The sequence below is a fragment of the Coptis chinensis genome, chromosome 3 (assembly GCF_015680905.1).
Source record: "Coptis chinensis isolate HL-2020 chromosome 3, ASM1568090v1, whole genome shotgun sequence".
Taxonomy (NCBI): Eukaryota; Viridiplantae; Streptophyta; class Magnoliopsida; order Ranunculales; family Ranunculaceae; genus Coptis; species Coptis chinensis.
In genome coordinates, this window is record NC_141458.1 from 20,716,706 (window position 1) to 20,733,087 (window position 16,382).

General features: G+C 39.4%; 3 protein-coding genes across 6 annotated transcripts; 2 read left to right on the forward strand and 1 right to left on the reverse strand.

Annotated features, from left to right (window-relative positions):
* The first annotated feature begins 2,040 nt into the window (after positions 1–2,040).
* Positions 2,041–3,668, forward strand: LOC147508550 (RING-H2 finger protein ATL13-like). Its single transcript, XM_086601015.1, has one exon. The coding sequence runs from the start codon at positions 2,074–2,076 to the stop codon at positions 3,535–3,537; it is 1,464 nt and encodes a 487-aa protein (XP_086457141.1). The 5' UTR covers positions 2,041–2,073; the 3' UTR covers positions 3,538–3,668.
* A 2,638-nt stretch (positions 3,669–6,306) lies between these two features.
* LOC147508551 (trifunctional UDP-glucose 4,6-dehydratase/UDP-4-keto-6-deoxy-D-glucose 3,5-epimerase/UDP-4-keto-L-rhamnose-reductase RHM1-like) lies at positions 6,307–10,816 on the reverse strand. 4 transcript variants are annotated; one of them, XM_086601017.1, is made up of 4 exons: positions 10,622–10,803; positions 9,023–9,102; positions 7,356–8,936; positions 6,307–6,954 (listed from the first exon to the last, which is right to left on the reverse strand). In XM_086601017.1, exons 3-4 carry the CDS (start codon positions 8,898–8,900, stop codon positions 6,511–6,513), a joined length of 1,989 nt encoding a protein of 662 aa, XP_086457143.1. In that variant the 5' UTR covers positions 8,901–8,936; positions 9,023–9,102; positions 10,622–10,803; the 3' UTR covers positions 6,307–6,510. The 4 variants fall into 4 exon arrangements, with proteins under 4 accessions (XP_086457143.1, XP_086457145.1, XP_086457142.1 ...); XM_086601019.1 differs by having other exon boundaries at positions 9,008–9,102; XM_086601016.1 differs by lacking the exon at positions 9,023–9,102 and having other exon boundaries at positions 10,622–10,816.
* Positions 10,817–11,519: 703 nt separating this feature from the next.
* LOC147508552 (uncharacterized) lies at positions 11,520–12,437 on the forward strand. Its single transcript, XM_086597249.1, has one exon. The coding sequence runs from the start codon at positions 11,520–11,522 to the stop codon at positions 12,435–12,437; it is 918 nt and encodes a 305-aa protein (XP_086453375.1).
* Positions 12,438–16,382: the final 3,945 nt, after the last annotated feature.

Here is a 16,382-nt window from a genome sequence, read left to right on the forward strand (position 1 = left end):
TAAAATAAGCATCCTTAACAAAATTCAACCACAGACACGAGGCCAAACATATTAATCATTCAGACATTGCTCCTACAACCATTGAGAGGAAATGCAAAAGGACCTGTAAAGAGATCAGAAACAAAAATCAGAAAATTTAGAATGAGTAAGACCCTTTTGGTTTGGATCGACTGCAGTCTTGTCCGTAGATGACTACACTTTTCGTGGCACAGAAAGTGAGAGTAAAGTACATGAAAAGAGGATGCGTGCGTGTGCAAATACTAAAAGGCTCATCTCTCAGACTCTCACCGTCTCAAATAAAAATGGAATCCGTATTCATGATTTAATGTGCATTACTAACTTTTTTTTTGATAAATTGTGCATTACTAATTTCAATCTTGTCTTTCTGGTTACATTTTTGGGGTCAGGAAAGTTGAGCTGAGTAACCATGTGCAAAGATGGATTACAAACTAGTGACGTGGTACTCTTCATTTCCTCAACCAATGGCCATCTGTTGGATTCAGAAAATGTAACACCACCCAAATCTTGATGAGTCCATGTGATCCGATGATCATAGATTTAAAAAAATAAAAAAAAAATTGGGCGGTCCTGATTTCGTTAGGACAACATAACAACATTAAGAGTATGAACTATGAACCGGTAAAGACTATTTGGAAATCTAGTGGCAGTGTGGCACAGACACTTGGGATATCAAAAATTCAAAATTGTACGATACTACAGTACATATACAAATTCATGAGTGATTGAGTGTCAAAATTTTGTTGTCTCGTACAAGTACAAAGAACTGCAAACACTAAAATACTTTACCAATTTATATCCAAAATCCAAAAATGATTTGCGGAGGTGCTGGCACACAGCTTTCTACGTTTAGCATCTCTGTAAAGTATCATGACTCACGAGCTGGACCCATCCTGGGGGCGGCTCAAACTTTCTTTTTGTTGGGTCCAATAACTAATAATTGGTATGGCAGCATAATCCAGGATTCAATGACTAATGTGGGAACCATAATTGTGACATGTTATTACCTTTTCACCAAAACGATGGAAATCTTCCTCTGTCTAGGCTTTTGTTTTGACTTTGTTAGACCAAATAGAGCAGCTTAGTAGGGATAAAGAGTCAAACAATCTAACCAGGCTACTCTTCAGTAAACACCAAAAAAAACCAAGGGCATGCTTGATAAAAATCCCCACTTAATTGGGCAAATACTTGTGGCAAATATTAAATTTGTCAAACAAATCTAGAAATGGAAAAATCTAAAAGGAGAGATAGATAAGTTTTTCCTACTCTAAATGAGAAAATAAGGTGTGGAAAAATTTGGCAAATGTCAAAAAAAATTGCCCGCCAAGTCCTAAATTGTATCTAAAGAGCAGCAAATATATATTTAAGTGGAAAAATATTGATTTGCTAACAGAAAAATAGGTTATCAAGCACGCCCTAAAGAAATAGACCTAGAAGTAGAATGTGGTAAGGAGAAGAAAATAGATCAAACCCAAGCATTGAACTAATACAAAACTAAATTAAACAATAGTTTTAGGAATTAAATGAGCATTGGTTTTGATGCAATGGGTTCTTCTAAAATCCAAAGTCAAGAAGATGAGCATTGGATTTTGAACCACAGTAGATTCTTGGGTCTAGCATTATGATTTGTTTTCTTGACCCAGATTATTAGCTAATCTCATTCACTGTGACTCAGAGAGTAAGGTGTGGAGATTTATTATATATTTATTACCTCTTTCAATTTTCTTACCTTCTGTGCTTCTGGCATTCCATTTATTTTCTCCACCATATTAGCTTTCTGGTTTCCATTTCTTTCAATTTGAATAAGCCATTTGACTTGCAGGTTCACATTTTGCAGTAAAAAACAATAACAAAAACGGAAGCAAAAATATTTAAAAACCTACCCAAGAGTCTCCATCAATAGGCCTGCTTGTACCAAAGAAGCTTATGCAATATAATCCTCCCTTTTTGAGCTTTTAGAGAGACAAAGATGGGTATCTATCAAAGAAGGTGAATTGAAGCAGATCTAAAAAGCTTTAAACTTTGGTGAGTGTTTTCTAGCTTCTGTTTTGAAATATGGATTGGGTTTTGTTTCGAAGTAAGGTACAAGACTACATTTCTCCTTCACAACATCCACTATATCTTCCACCACCCCCACCTTCAGTTTCTCTTCAAGCTGATAATAGTTTCAATAAGATTAGTCCAAGTATCTTGCTCATTATCATAATTCTAGCTATAATCTTCTTCATTTCTGGTTTACTTCACCTTCTTGTTAGATTTCTTTTTAGACCAAGTACTAGAGACCCAGAAGATATAGACAATGTTACTGCTTTACAAGGACAGTTACAACAACTTTTCCATTTACATGATTCTGGAGTTGATCAGTCTTATATAGACACTCTTCCTGTGTTTCTTTATAAAGCTATTATAGGATTGAAGAACCCCTTTGATTGTGCTGTGTGTTTGTGTGAATTTGAAGCTGATGATAAGCTTAGATTGCTTCCAAAATGTAGTCATGCATTCCATCTTGAGTGCATAGATACTTGGCTTTTGTCTCACTCCACTTGCCCTCTTTGTAGAGGTAGTTTAATTCCTGAATTTCCTTATAACAGTAGTTGTTCTCCAGTTGTTCTTGTTCTTGAATCTGGAAGTGAGAGTTCTAGAGAGATTGTTTCAGATAGACATGCTGCAAGCTCTATTGTTGGAACAGGTAACCAAATAGGTTGTCATGGAGAAGAGGAGTTTGGGTCTTCTCGTAATGATTTTTCACATAAATTGAGTGAAATTATTAGTAAAGAGGATGCCGTTTCGGTGCCAGTTTCGGCAGTGGTAGAAGAGAAAGTTGTTACTGTTAAGCTTGGGAAATTCAGGAATGTCGACGCCCCTGCCTCAACTGCAGGGGAAGGTAGTAGTGGTATTAGTACTAGTAATGTTGATGCTAGGAGATGCTTCTCTATGGGGTCATTTGAGTATGTTATGGATGAGAGTTCATCTTTGCAAGTATCTATAAAACCCCCAGTAAGAAAACAGACAAGTAAAAAGCCTACAATTCCATTAACACCGGGACACAGGACAGCCATGTCGGAATGTGATTGTCATTCCAGTAGAGAGGGGTTCAAGGGATTTGATGCATTGAGAAGTATTGAAATTCATAGTGGTGATAGCATTGGCAGTGCTGTTTCAAAGAACAAGAAGGATAGCTTCTCTATTTCGAAGATCTGGCTTAGGTCGAAGAAAGAGAAGCTTTCATCTGTAGGTGATTCTTCTTCGAGGAGGGCATCCTCTTTCCGATTCCCATTGCAGAAAGCTGAAGCTGCCGACGATTTTAAGATGAAGGATAGTAACAACACTAGTAGGAGGACTATTTCTGAGATCGACGTTTCGAGGTGGGATAGCTCAGGAAGTGAAATGGGAGTTGATGAGGAAGTTGGAAGTAGTAATATTCTGGACTCTCAACCCATGCCTTCTTTTGCAAGGAGGACTCTGCTTTGGCTTGTGGGGAAACAAAATAAGGTTGTTCATTCCTCCTCTAATGTATGAAGATTGGATTTGTTTCAGTGTAACCTTATGTTAGATTCCTGAATTTTGAATGGAACCAGTGCAACATTGTTTGGCAGAAAAAAAGAGATTGCTCAATAGTCAATACAAAATCCACAGTTTTCTTCTTTAAATCTTGTTTTATCATAATGCACATTATCCATTTGCCTTTCTTGTTAGTTGTTTTCCCCATGTTCTTTCCTCTATGCGTTCATATTAATCATTAAAATTGATAAATCATGCTTTATTTTGAATACTGTGTTTTATCTTAAGTAGCATCATAATAATTCATGCTACATTTCCACTACTGCGCAAATTCATGCTCATCAGAAGCTTCATTTTAAACATTGGGATCAAACAAAATTAGAAATGGGATGAAAAGAATTGCTAACATCTTCTAGTATCCTTCTCTTTCATTTTGAAACACAATGTCAACTTGAAGTAATTCAAGGTTAAATTGTTGGAGATAACAGTGTAATACTCCCTTCCAGGTATACACAGTGGTTTCCCTCTTATATTGAATTGAACATAACAAGATGGTATCGTAGATGAGAGGTTCTATACTTCTAGGCTTATTATATGGAGTTGAAACTTGAGTGCCGAGTTGGTTTTGTTTTAAATTTCGTTTTTGTTGAGGGGGTGCTTAATTTTTCGTTTTCTTTCGTATCCTTCAATTTAAAAGGTTACAGAAATTGTTAAGCATGGTTTGTATGGTTACAGGCTGTAGGTGTTAATGCTTGGGCATTCTTTAATGGTTGACATTATTTTCCTCACGATATCAATTATCAGCTGTTGAGGACCAGTCGAGCCTTTATGAGAGCATGACACTGTGACAGTATGACCACGTACACCACGTACACTTGGCCTCATGTCCCTGCCGTTCAAACAAACTGGAACAACAAAACTTGCGACTGTTTACACAATTCTTGCCTTACAAATCTAACAACCAGTTTGCATTGTTGTTTGTATCAGCCTAAGCTTGGCTTACATAAGAATTTTTACACTGTAACCTAAGGTACCTGACAATTCAGTACTTGTTGAATACTTAGGTCTTTACTGAAAATTGGTGCATTTTTATTTTTTTATTTATTTTTTATTTTTTGTAGGCTGAAAAATGGCGTATCAATGTGGTATGATTAATTGAAACTAATAACTCGTATGATTAATAGTAGTCATACTGAATTAGGATCAATGATAATGCATCATCCATACACTATATTCAATTAGAATTAGAATCAAGTGGTTAATGCAATTTCCCTTAGTAACAGCGACTTCGTTATTCCGTTTGCAGCACAAACTCTAAATGTTTCTATACAAGTAATGTACTCTACTACTCTGTCCCATCCAATAACTAGATTTATATGAACAAGAAAGCTGAATAATGCTTACGATTCCACTATCAGTCTTCTAACAAGTAACAACTCACTATCGAGTCAGTATAACTGCCTCCTCTTAAATAATTAATCAGGTTTTGTTTGGTCTAAAATATCTGTTAACTTGATAAGGGTGGGACCGTGGGACGTGTTCAACTAACAGTCTGCATTTCAACCATCTTAGTTGTATCAGTGTAGTTCCTAAAATTGTAAACTTCCAAGTGAATTTGTTCATTTGCCATGTTTTTGAGTAAAGGAAGTAAGGAACCATATATATAGATTGCTGTTAACTGTGGTAAGTTCCTCAAGCCACCTCTAAATTCTAATTGATTAAACAGGTAGGGATGATGTGGAGACTGGAGAGTGTTTGAAAGTTGCAGCTGTCACCTTCTTTAAGTGAGCTGCACCCGGTATAAATATGAAGGACCACTGCTATCTTAATAAATAGTATGAGTGATGACCCTTCAACCACTTAAACTCAGAGGCTTTATATAGGTTACTGCAGTCCGCAGTCATCGCACTTCATTTTAAGCCTACAGTGAAACTGACATTTCTTCAACAGATGAGTGGTTAAACTCAAAGATAGCTTGAATAGATTATTCTGTGTCTAAGTTGTATTTTCTACCTATTAATTTCCTTTTCCTTTTCATTTTTTAAGAGCGTTTGATCTGCAAAATATGAAATTTCTAACGACACACGGCCAATTATTTTCTACCTTAAATTTAAGAGAAGTTTGGTGAAGGTTAACATCTAACCAGCCTCATAATTAAAAGGTTCTACCAAAAAGATATAACAAGTCAATGTTAACCATTATTCAAATTTTCTGGATTCTGCCATGTTAAGTTAGATATGGCAAATCAGTAGATACCTAATGCGAGGAAAAATCATCTTAGGTTGGACCTTACCGCATGACAAGTAGGAAGAAGGTACAATAAAAGGTAAGCCTACACATGTCATTGACAAAAAAAGGGTTCGCCTTGGAATGCATGTTGAGCCGAAGGTCTGGAATCAAATCCACCTTCACTGGGGAATGAAGAGTTTTATGGGCTTATACTTTAGAGAATAGTGTTGTAACTATTCGAAAATATGTGCCAAAAATTAATAAACAAAATCTTTATTGTCACCAGCTTATATTTTTATTATTGAAAATCCAGTAGATTGGCCATGTTAGCGTGCTGCATGAGTCGAAATAGCAGCACCACAATTTACTACAGCACATCAAACATTATAACCGCACAGGGCCATTCCCTCTAAATGCAAATAACCACCATATGATATATAATTAACACTGCCAGTGCCTCCTGCTAGACATGTTAAGATTGACTAGTGATACACTCATACACCTGACATAGAAGATCAGCAGATTACACAAGAAAAGTTATTCTTGAACACACAGTCGTGATACACGGGATTGATATCATTCACTCAACTCGTCCAGTGTAAATCTATTTTAGGAATAGTGCATTCGTAAGAGGTGATCAATATATCAACATGCGGAACATGCCAAAAGAAATTTTGTTTAAATAACAAAAGGAAGGCAATGGCTCACCATTAGGCAGAACTAAAAGGTGTGCTGCTTCTCAAATATACTATCAACGAGGCTTCAAGTTTTCTTGTTAGGTTTGAAGACGTACTTGATAATTGAATCTTTAATTGTCAGCAGTTCTGGAAACTCTTTTTGAATCTTGGAAGTGTCCAGCTCATTGTTACTCCTGGGGGCAACTATCACCGTTGCTTGTTCTTCCAGGTCAAAATTCACCCACTGGAAGTTAGGGTCTATGTAATCTCTATATAATTCTAAGATCTCATTGTGACTAATGGCGCTGGGATTGGTGAAGTTCCATACTCCTTTGCAATTTCTCTTAGCCATTTCAATAGATATTGGTAGGAGCTCATCTAGTACTGTCATGCTGTTAGGTATGTTAACCACTTTATTGTAGCGGGTGATCTTGGTGATGAAGTTCCGAGGATTGCTTAAATCAGATGAGATTGGCATTCGGACTCTAAGGGTGCAGACGTTATCATACTGGGTAAGCAGCTCCTCAACCTGCAATATCATGTCTTTCAGATCAATATGGGTAATATTTATTAAGGCTCATGTCCACATGTAGATATGAGAACAAGATCCATCCAAAAGGAATCGAAGAATGATCTTTAATACTTTTAAGGGTTCAACAAAATGACTACCAAATTCCAGATATATGATTAATCCGTGGATTCCTAATCAACCAAAAAACCCGTGTTGCATGGGTACGGCATGGACTCGGCGTGGACACGGCATTTTAAGTTATAAAATGGGGTGTCCGACACGAGTGCGGCTTCCATTTTAAAGGACCCATGCAGCAGAGCAAAAAACTGATTATACATAAACATTTAGTCATTTAGTGCATGATAACTCAAATTGCATTAACAGTAGATATATATGGAAGATCCAAGTATTTATGTTACCATGGCCTTGGTCTTAGAATAGAAGGAACCAATGAAGTTTGCCTTGTCTTCCTCTTTGTACCCCACACCTGATCCTTCTGGGTGCTCACTATCATATTCAAAAATACAGCCTGTAGCAAAATTAACCAATAAAAGCCCCTCTTCTTTGCAAACATCAGCCAAGGTTAATGTTCCCGAAACATTTGCTCTGATAGTTTCAACCTTGTGTGATTCACACCAATCAACATTGGGCCTGCCAGTTACACCTGCTGCATTAAACACATGAGTAGGCTTTACACTCCTAATATCATCCATGATGGAGCTTCTATCTTCCAATCTCCCTCGGCCATACTCAAAATCTATCCCACCATCCTTGCAGAGCCCTCCTAATAATCCAGCTATCCAACCTGTCCTTCCATAGATCAAGAACTTCAACCCCACTGTGCCACCACGCTCTTGTCCCACAGGCTCATTACATCCTTTTAAAGATCTTCCATGCACAAAAAACGCATCATCATAGGAAAAGCTAGCCATTGACATCCTTGGGTGGGGAAGAAGAGCAGCAGACACGTCCCCCCACCAATCAGGATTCTTCCTGTACCAATCAATTGTCATCTTTAATCCTTCTTCCCATGGGGTCCTTTCCTCCCACCCGAGCTTCTTGAGCTTCTGATCGTCCAAAAAGTACCGCTTGTCATTAAAAGGTCGATTATCAACAAATTTGATAACTTCTTTAGAATTCAAGCCAAAGAGCTTGCACACATCCTCAGCTACATCAAGCACTCGCCTCTCTCTCTTTGTTCCAACATTGTATACATGGCCAAGTACACCTTTGTGGAGTATCACCTCAAATGCCTCAGCGACATCCTCACAGTATAAGTAGCTTCTTACATTTGACCCGTCTCCATGTATTGGTAATGGTTCACCCTTCATGGCTAGGAGGATGAACTTTGGGATGAGTTTTTCAGGGAATTGGTTTGGTCCATAGACATTATTACCTCGTGTTGTGATAGTCGGGAGGCCGTATGAGTGGTGGTATGCCATTACAAGCATCTCTGCTCCCGCCTTTGTGGCAGAGTAAGGATTAGTTGGGAGGAGCTGGGAAGCCTCAACATTCCCTACATCAGTCTCAGAATCAGTCTCACCATAGACCTCATCGGTGCTCACGTGAATAAAGCGCTTGATCTGACGGGTGACCTTGCATGCCTCAAGTAGAACATGAGTCCCATAGATATTGTTATTTGTGAATTCAAAAGAGTTACCAAAAGAGTTATCAACATGGGTCTGGGCAGCAAAGTGCATAATTGTGTCTATATCCTCTGCAACCAAGAGATAGTTTACAAGGTCAGCACTAGCAATGTCCCCCTTGACAAATTTGAAGTTCAAAGATGAGCAGGAAGGGAGGAGATTCTTGAGACTGGAGCAGTAATCCAGCTTGTCAAGGGCCACAATCTTATACTCGGGGTACTTCTTGATGAGTGTGTTGGCTACATGTGAGGCAATGAAACCAGCTGCACCTGTTATAAGGATGTTTTTTGGAGTGTATGAACCAGGCTCAGGCGACATCCTCTGTCCCTTCTTTTCTGACTCAATAATGCACAACTGCAACACAAATGATAGGGAAAATTATGAGGGAAGAACACAACAAATAAGCAAGATGAGCTGAATCATACAGGTGAAGAGTTGACCGTTTAGCCATTGAAGACTTTGAAGTACTGTAACTTGATAAGAACTAGAATCTGACTCTTACATTTTGAAGTTGAGATATCTAACAAATAAGGAACAAACTAAGCTTAAGAGATAAAGCAAGCAACATTTTACAAAAAAATCTACAAGATCAAGTTTGGGAATTCAAATGAGGTGATAATTAAGGTACTGTCTACCAAGATATAATGACATGAACGAATAAGATGTTACCTCATCTAAATTATCTAGTATCAGAGTTGTATGCTAGCAAGCTAGCAAACATACAAGGTTAACCAGATGTAAATAAAGACGATCTCGGTCATTGTGTTTTTCATTCGACATTGTCCGAAGAGTAACTTGCTTCAGGGCATGTGATTGTGTTCCAAAGACAAATAAAGAAGTGCTCTGTACAGTATAAATATGACGTGAATTTGAATTAAGTGCTCCGTATTTACTACTGGTACACTGGGAAACATTGGAAACCCCACAAAATCTGTTGCAGACAGTTTGCAATTGTTTGCAGGACGAACTCTTGCAATGGGCTGCATAGTCGCGGGGCCTGACACAATGTGGTATACCAATTGTAACGAAGAAGTAACCATGCACTTGCAATAGTACAATCACTGCAAACTTTGCTTCACAATGAACAACAAGAACTAACAAGCTTACCAAGTAGGATCCAACTGAAAAACTTTGGAACATACAGCTTAAGTACCTTATGATTATGGCTAGTAACTAGTTCACACATATACCAATATAAAAGAAAATGTCCACGGTGATTACAGACAAACTTCTTATCCTGTTCCATTGTTGTCCTAGAAGTAATTCTTCCCCTAAGCTGGAATAAACACAACCATTTAAAAGAAAATGGAGGACTGTCTAGGTGATGTTGGTGGAGGCGGGATGCCAATATTTTCTTTCGGTACAAGATAAATTGAGTTCACATACGAAAAATATAGTAAATCAGCATAAAGTAGGAGATGGATGGTAGATTTAGGTAGCATAGGCGCTTCATGTTTTTGTAAGCCACAAAGTTGCTATGTTTTCAGGCTCGAGCGAATGGCAGTGACTCTATTCGGACAAATACTAGAGACTGAAATTATTTCAAAATAGAGATTGAATTTAGTCCACAGGACAATTCCATGAATCTAAATTAGGTTGTTCTTTTTCTTTTGTACATATTAACAACATTGAGGGGGTTCACCTTATAGTTTTGGGAAGTTGATAGGTGATTTCATGTATTATCTATCCAATCCAGACAATTATGCATGAGAACGTACAAAAATCAGAAAAGATAAACAATCCACCAATCAAACATCAACCACGATATCAGCAAATAATGCATTATACCCACTTAACACAACTAACAGATAAAAGGATCATTGCAATTCTTCAGATCATTAAAAAAAAATATAACAGAAGACATCTCTAAAGCATTTCCGTACATGAATATGTGAAAAAGAAAAAAAGATAAGACCTTGTTGAAAGTACCCCAAAGAAACTTGTAAGAAACCAAAGAATTCCACAGAACACAAGAAAAAAAAAAGGTGGAAAAGAGAAGAACGTAGTGAAGGTACGTAAAAGAGTTATATATTATTTACCCTTTGAAGTAGGTATGTCTATGAAAATCAATAAATTTAGACTTAGAAGGAGAGTTTCAATTTAGGAGTGAACACTTATTTTCCAATGAAAATAGAGTCATCTTCTTAGGATAACCAATTTTTTTGGTTTGGTTTGCAGAAAGTTTCGGATATAATCTCGGAAGTTTCGGTAACTCACACAATTGTTTTCGGTCCAGGAACGAGTCAAAATAACTAATCACATATTTATACCTTCCGGGTGATGACGTCATCACTAATTTTTATGAGCTTCCAACAACACCACTTCCTCTTATCATTGTTCTAAAAATCGGTCTAGGTGGCCGCCTCTAGGCGCTAGGAGGTGCCCAACCGATTAGCTTAGGCCCAAGTTGTTTAAAAAATCAGTGAACCGACTAAGCGGGTCTAAGCGGTCCAGTCATGTTTTTTTTTTAATGAGTTTAAAATGTTGAAAATTAAAGGCCCGTGTAGGCTTAAGATTTGAATGAATTTAAAAGACTAAAGTCTAATGTAAATTATATGCCGAGTGCCAATTGAAGGATTTAACAATACCAATACAATGGGGACTCTTCTTGGGGCGACTGGGTGTGATATTACATAAGTTGAGTTTAGGATCCAGTACTCCTTGCTTTTGCCGCTTTTAGTTAAAATTAAAGATAGGAGACTCTTCTCTATCTTTTCAATCCTTTTTTCTTTCCATTTCGGGTAAAATCCTACACTGCTCAACAGTGTGAGTTCCGAAAATCTCTTTTCTTCCTGCCTTTTTGGGTCAAATCCTTCACTGCGAACAGTGAGAGTTCTAAAAAGGTTAGGCTTTTTGGCTTCTTATCCTCATGCTCTCTTTTTTCGGATAAAATCCCTCATTGAATTACAGTGAGTGTTTCGGAATAGATTGTCAAGGATGAACCTTTATGAGAAGGAGAACCCAACTCCCTCGGGGGTGGTGGGCAACATGAGTGTTGTTGATAGCACGGTACCAACCAGGAGTTATGCAGAAGCAACGAAGCAAAGCTCTCTGCCACAGGTGGTGATGAATGAACTTCCACATCTAGAACAGATGGGAGACTATCCCTCCATCACTATCTCACCCTCTGCCTATGAAAGAGGATTGGAATACTGCAAACATTGTCTCATCGGTCGAATTGATTTGGTGAAGATGCCGCTTGAGAAAGTCAGAAGACTAGCAAAGGAAAAATGGCAACCAACTGTGGAGTGGCTTATCACGCCAATTGGGAACGGCTTTCTCTTCCTTTGCTTCTCTAACACAGAGGACATGAATAGAGTATGGGCTCAGGGGGCCTGGAACTTTGACGAGGTTCCTCTCCGCCTAAGTCAATGGAGTCCTAATTTCAACCTAGATTTGCAGCGACAATCACATGCCTTGGTTTGGATTCGTCTGCCGGGACTTGGACAAGAATTCTGGGTACCAGAAACTCTGCTCTCTATTGCACGAGGGGTTGGTTACCCAATGCAAATAGATGAGAAAACGTTGCGCAAAGAGTATGGGTATTACGCAAGCATTCTGGTGGATGTAGACCTGTTGAAGCCGTTACCAGACCAGATATATGTTAAAACGCCTCACTATAACTTCTGGAAAACAGTAGAAGTGGGGAAGTTGCCTAAGATGTGCAACCACTGCAAAATTGTCGGGCATCTCGTAACGGAATGTAAGAAGCTCAAGAGGGCCATGAGTGCAGGTGGGAAGATTGTGGTCACAGACTCGACTCCTCCTCCTCCTCCTGCAGACATCAATCATCCCAAGAGGAAAAGGGGACACAGGCACAGGCGGGAACATGGGGAAACAAGCTCGGAGGTCTGAAAAGTTAAGGAAGGTAGAACCTCAGGAACGGCTAATGGACCTGTGGTCAACAATAGTTTTGAGGCCATGAATACAATCAGTGAAGAGGTGGATGGGGCAGCCAAAGAGGTTTTCTTTGATGCTACAGAGCCGCAAGTGGTGAATGATATTGTGGATGTCGATAAGGAGGTTTCCTCGAATACATTGGCTATGGTGATTCATGATATTAGTGGTAATCACATCACTCTATCAGCACCGATAGAGAAGGAGAGAGATATTATAAATGTGGAGGCCGATATGGTTCTACATATGGTGGTTCACCAGGGTACTTTATATGGGGATCAGGAAAACTTCAACAACTTTATCCTGCAACAGGATGCAACAGAGAGAAACAATGCAGTGATGAGTACTCAATAAAGATTGGGGTTTCACATCCAATAGCTGGGCGGATATGGCAGAGGAACATTTACCACCTGACAAGGGGGACAACCCAACAAAGAAAAGAGGCTATATGCCTCAATGGAAGTTGCAAAATGCTTCTCCACCCAAGACAAGGCTTCAGTCTGGGGTGAAATAAGCAAATAAGAATTGAGGCTTGCCTCATTTGATAATAAACTCATCTTTTTTCCTAATGAGGTGCATATTTTGGAATGTTCGAGGTATCTCGAACGATAAAACGAAATCTAGGCTGGCAAAGCTTGTGAAAAAATGGGAGCCAGATATCATTGGTATAGCTGAGCCTAAGATTGATCCCTCTAGTTTTTCTAAATCTTAGGTTGGGGCTTTACACCCAAATTGTTCACAATTCTAATGATAACAGGGTGCCTAATCTCTTGCTGCTCTGGAGGAATGACTTGTTGGCTCCAACTCTACACAGTCAATCGAGCCAACACATCACAGTAGAGTCTCAGAATGGGTTGATTACTATCATTCATGCAAGCTCAGTGTATGTGAGACGACGAAAACTATGGGCAGAGTTGAGCAGTTTATACTCTCAGTCTAGAGCATGACTCATTATAGGTGACTTCAATGCATATCTTAGTCCAACAAAAAAGAAAGGAGGAAGAACTCCCCTGTTTGTGGCAATGTCGGACTTCAGAGACATGGTAAGTTCAAATCAGTTGATGGAGGCGCCTCACTCAGGGTTCGAATTCAGTTGGTGGAATAAACAGATGGGAGTGGACAAGGTAGTGGGGAAGCTGGACAGAGCATTTGTAAATAATGAATGGAACCTTTTGCACCCAGGCTAGAGGTACAGGGCTCTGAGCAAATTGTGTTCTGATCATTCACCCCTTGTTGGTTGGACAATCACAATTCCAAGGCCCAGGAATGTACCCTTCAAATTCTTCAAGATATGGACCACTGATCCAAGTTTAAAGGAACTTATGCTTCAGAGTTGGTTTGAGCCCATAGAAGGTCATTCAGTTTTCGTGCTTACACAAAAGCTCAAACGTCTGAAAGGTGATTTGAAGCGCAGGAACCAAAATATCTTTGGGAACTTGGGCACAAAAGTGAGAGAGGAATCTGAGGTTCTGGAGATTATGCAAAAAGAGTTGAAGAGGAATTTCACTGATGCTTTGGCCAATGACTTGATTAATCAAGAGAACAAAGTCAAGGGCTTACTGGAGCAAGAAGAATCCTTTTGGAGGCAGAAGTCCAAGGTAAAATGGGACAATGATCTAGATAAAAGTACGAAGTTCTTCCACGCCTTAGCTGATATGAACAGAAATAAATCATACATCTCTAAACTCAAAAACAAAGAAGGGGTGATTCTCACTGATCAAAAGGAGATTGGAGATTTCATGGTACAACAGGTTTCTAAGAAACTGAAAAGGGTCGAGTTGCCGATTGATGATGATCTTATCAAGTTGATGCCAAGGTCTGTAACAGATGAGGATAATGTGAGCTTGACTCGGTTGCCCTCTCTGAGGGAAATAAAGAAGGCGGTATTTGATTTGAATCCAGATAGTTCCCCTAGGCCGGATGGTTTCACAGGCCATTTCTTTCAGACTTTCTGGGATATAGTGGGGTTGGACATGGTCAAAGCGGTACAATACTTTTTCATCAGAAGTCGCATTCTGGGTAGCTTTAATGCAAACTTCTTGGTAATGATCCCAAAAGAAAAGGGTGCAAATAAACTGGATAGATTCAGACCGATATGTTTGGCAAACTTTGGTTTCAAAGTCATTACAAAAATCTTGGCTTCAATGCTAAATATTCTCGCTCAGAGGATCATCACAAAAGAACAATATGGGTTCATTGCCAATCGGAATTCCTCTCAAGCAGTGAGCTCATCAATGAGCTGAATGTTAAGAGAAGAGGTGGTAATATAGGCATCAAGCTGGATATCTCGCAGGCCTTTGATACTCTAGATTGGAATTTTCTTTGGGCAGTTATGCAGAGAATGGGTTTTGATGGGAAACTAATAGGGTGGATACAGGGAGCTGTAACAAATAATACCATTTCTATTTTCTTTAATGGAGGGCTTATTGGATGTTTCACAACGGAGAGAGGGCTCAAGCAAGGAGACCCTCTTTCTCCGATACTTTTTGCCTTCGCTGAGGATTGTTTGAGTAAGGGTCTGGAATGGTTATGTGTGAACAAGAAAATTCAAAGAATGGTGATGCAAAGCAACTACTCCAGCCATACACATCTTATGTTCACTGACGATATATTTATCTTCTGCAATGCAAGAAGGAGGTAGCTTATTAATCTTATGGAGCTTCTAGATTCCTATCAGTTGGCTTCGGGGCAACTCATAAGCAAATATAAATGCAAGATTTTCTTGAGTCTAATGACACATAGAAGAAAGCAGGACATCAAGGATATCATGGGCATAAAAGAGGGGTTCCTTCCGAAAAGATATTTGGGTGTTCCCTTAACTGTGGGCAGGGTTACAAGAGCAACGCTAGCTCCTATGGTCGACAAGATTAGGAAAAGGGCAGCCAGTTGGGAGGGAAAGATGCTATCCTTCAAGGGTCGAGTGGTTCTGGCAAAACAGGTGCTCAATAGCATACCGGTGCATAACATGGCTATTTTATAAATGGCCAGTGTTGGTGATTAAAGAATGCGAGGGCATTATCAGAAATTTCATTTGGAGTGGCAGTCCAGTAGAGAGGAAATTCATCACAGTAAAATGGCAAAAGGTTTGTCGACCAGAGGAAGAGGGTGGACTGGGTCTCTGTATGCTCAGAGATATAAATCTATCTATGCTCATGAAACTTGCTTGGAGTTTATTGAATGACACTTCGGATTGGTCAGAGTTCATGAATGGAAAATACAGGAACAAATTGGGTGGTTGGTCGAGCCACAAGAGATCTACAGTGTGGACCGGATTACAATGGGCCCTTAGAGAGATGGATACGCATCAAGGGTGGATCATCGGAAAAGGAGAGAACATAAGCTTATGGAGGGACAACTGGATAGGGGAAGTGATCATCGGAAACTATATCCAGGACAAAAGGCTTCTGCAGAAACTCAAAGCACCCCTCAACGCTTGCATTCAGGGGAGTCCATGGAAGTTTCCTGACTCCTTGAAACAAATTCTTATCGATCTTAGGGTAGATCTAAGCCAGCTGCAGCTCCCGGATTAGCACAGAGAAGATAGAAGAGTTTGGCGTCAATCCACCAATGGCTTGTTTTCAGTAAGATCGGCATATGAAGCAATAAGAGAGAGGGTCAATGGGCCGCTGTAGACCAAGTTTCTCTGGTCAGCTGAGGTGTTGCCAAGGACGCTTGGGACAGGTTGGAAAATTCTTCATGGTGCCATGCATACAGACGAGAAACTAAGGGGGAGGAAATTCCAGTTGGCATCTCACTGCTGCATCTGTACGGTGGCTGAGGAAACTCAAGACCACATTTTATTTGAATGTAGGTTTGCACAAAGGTGCTGGGAGCTCATAGCAAAGAACATGCAGCATCAATCGAAGATTGCCAATAGGGAGGATATGTTCATAAAATGCCGAA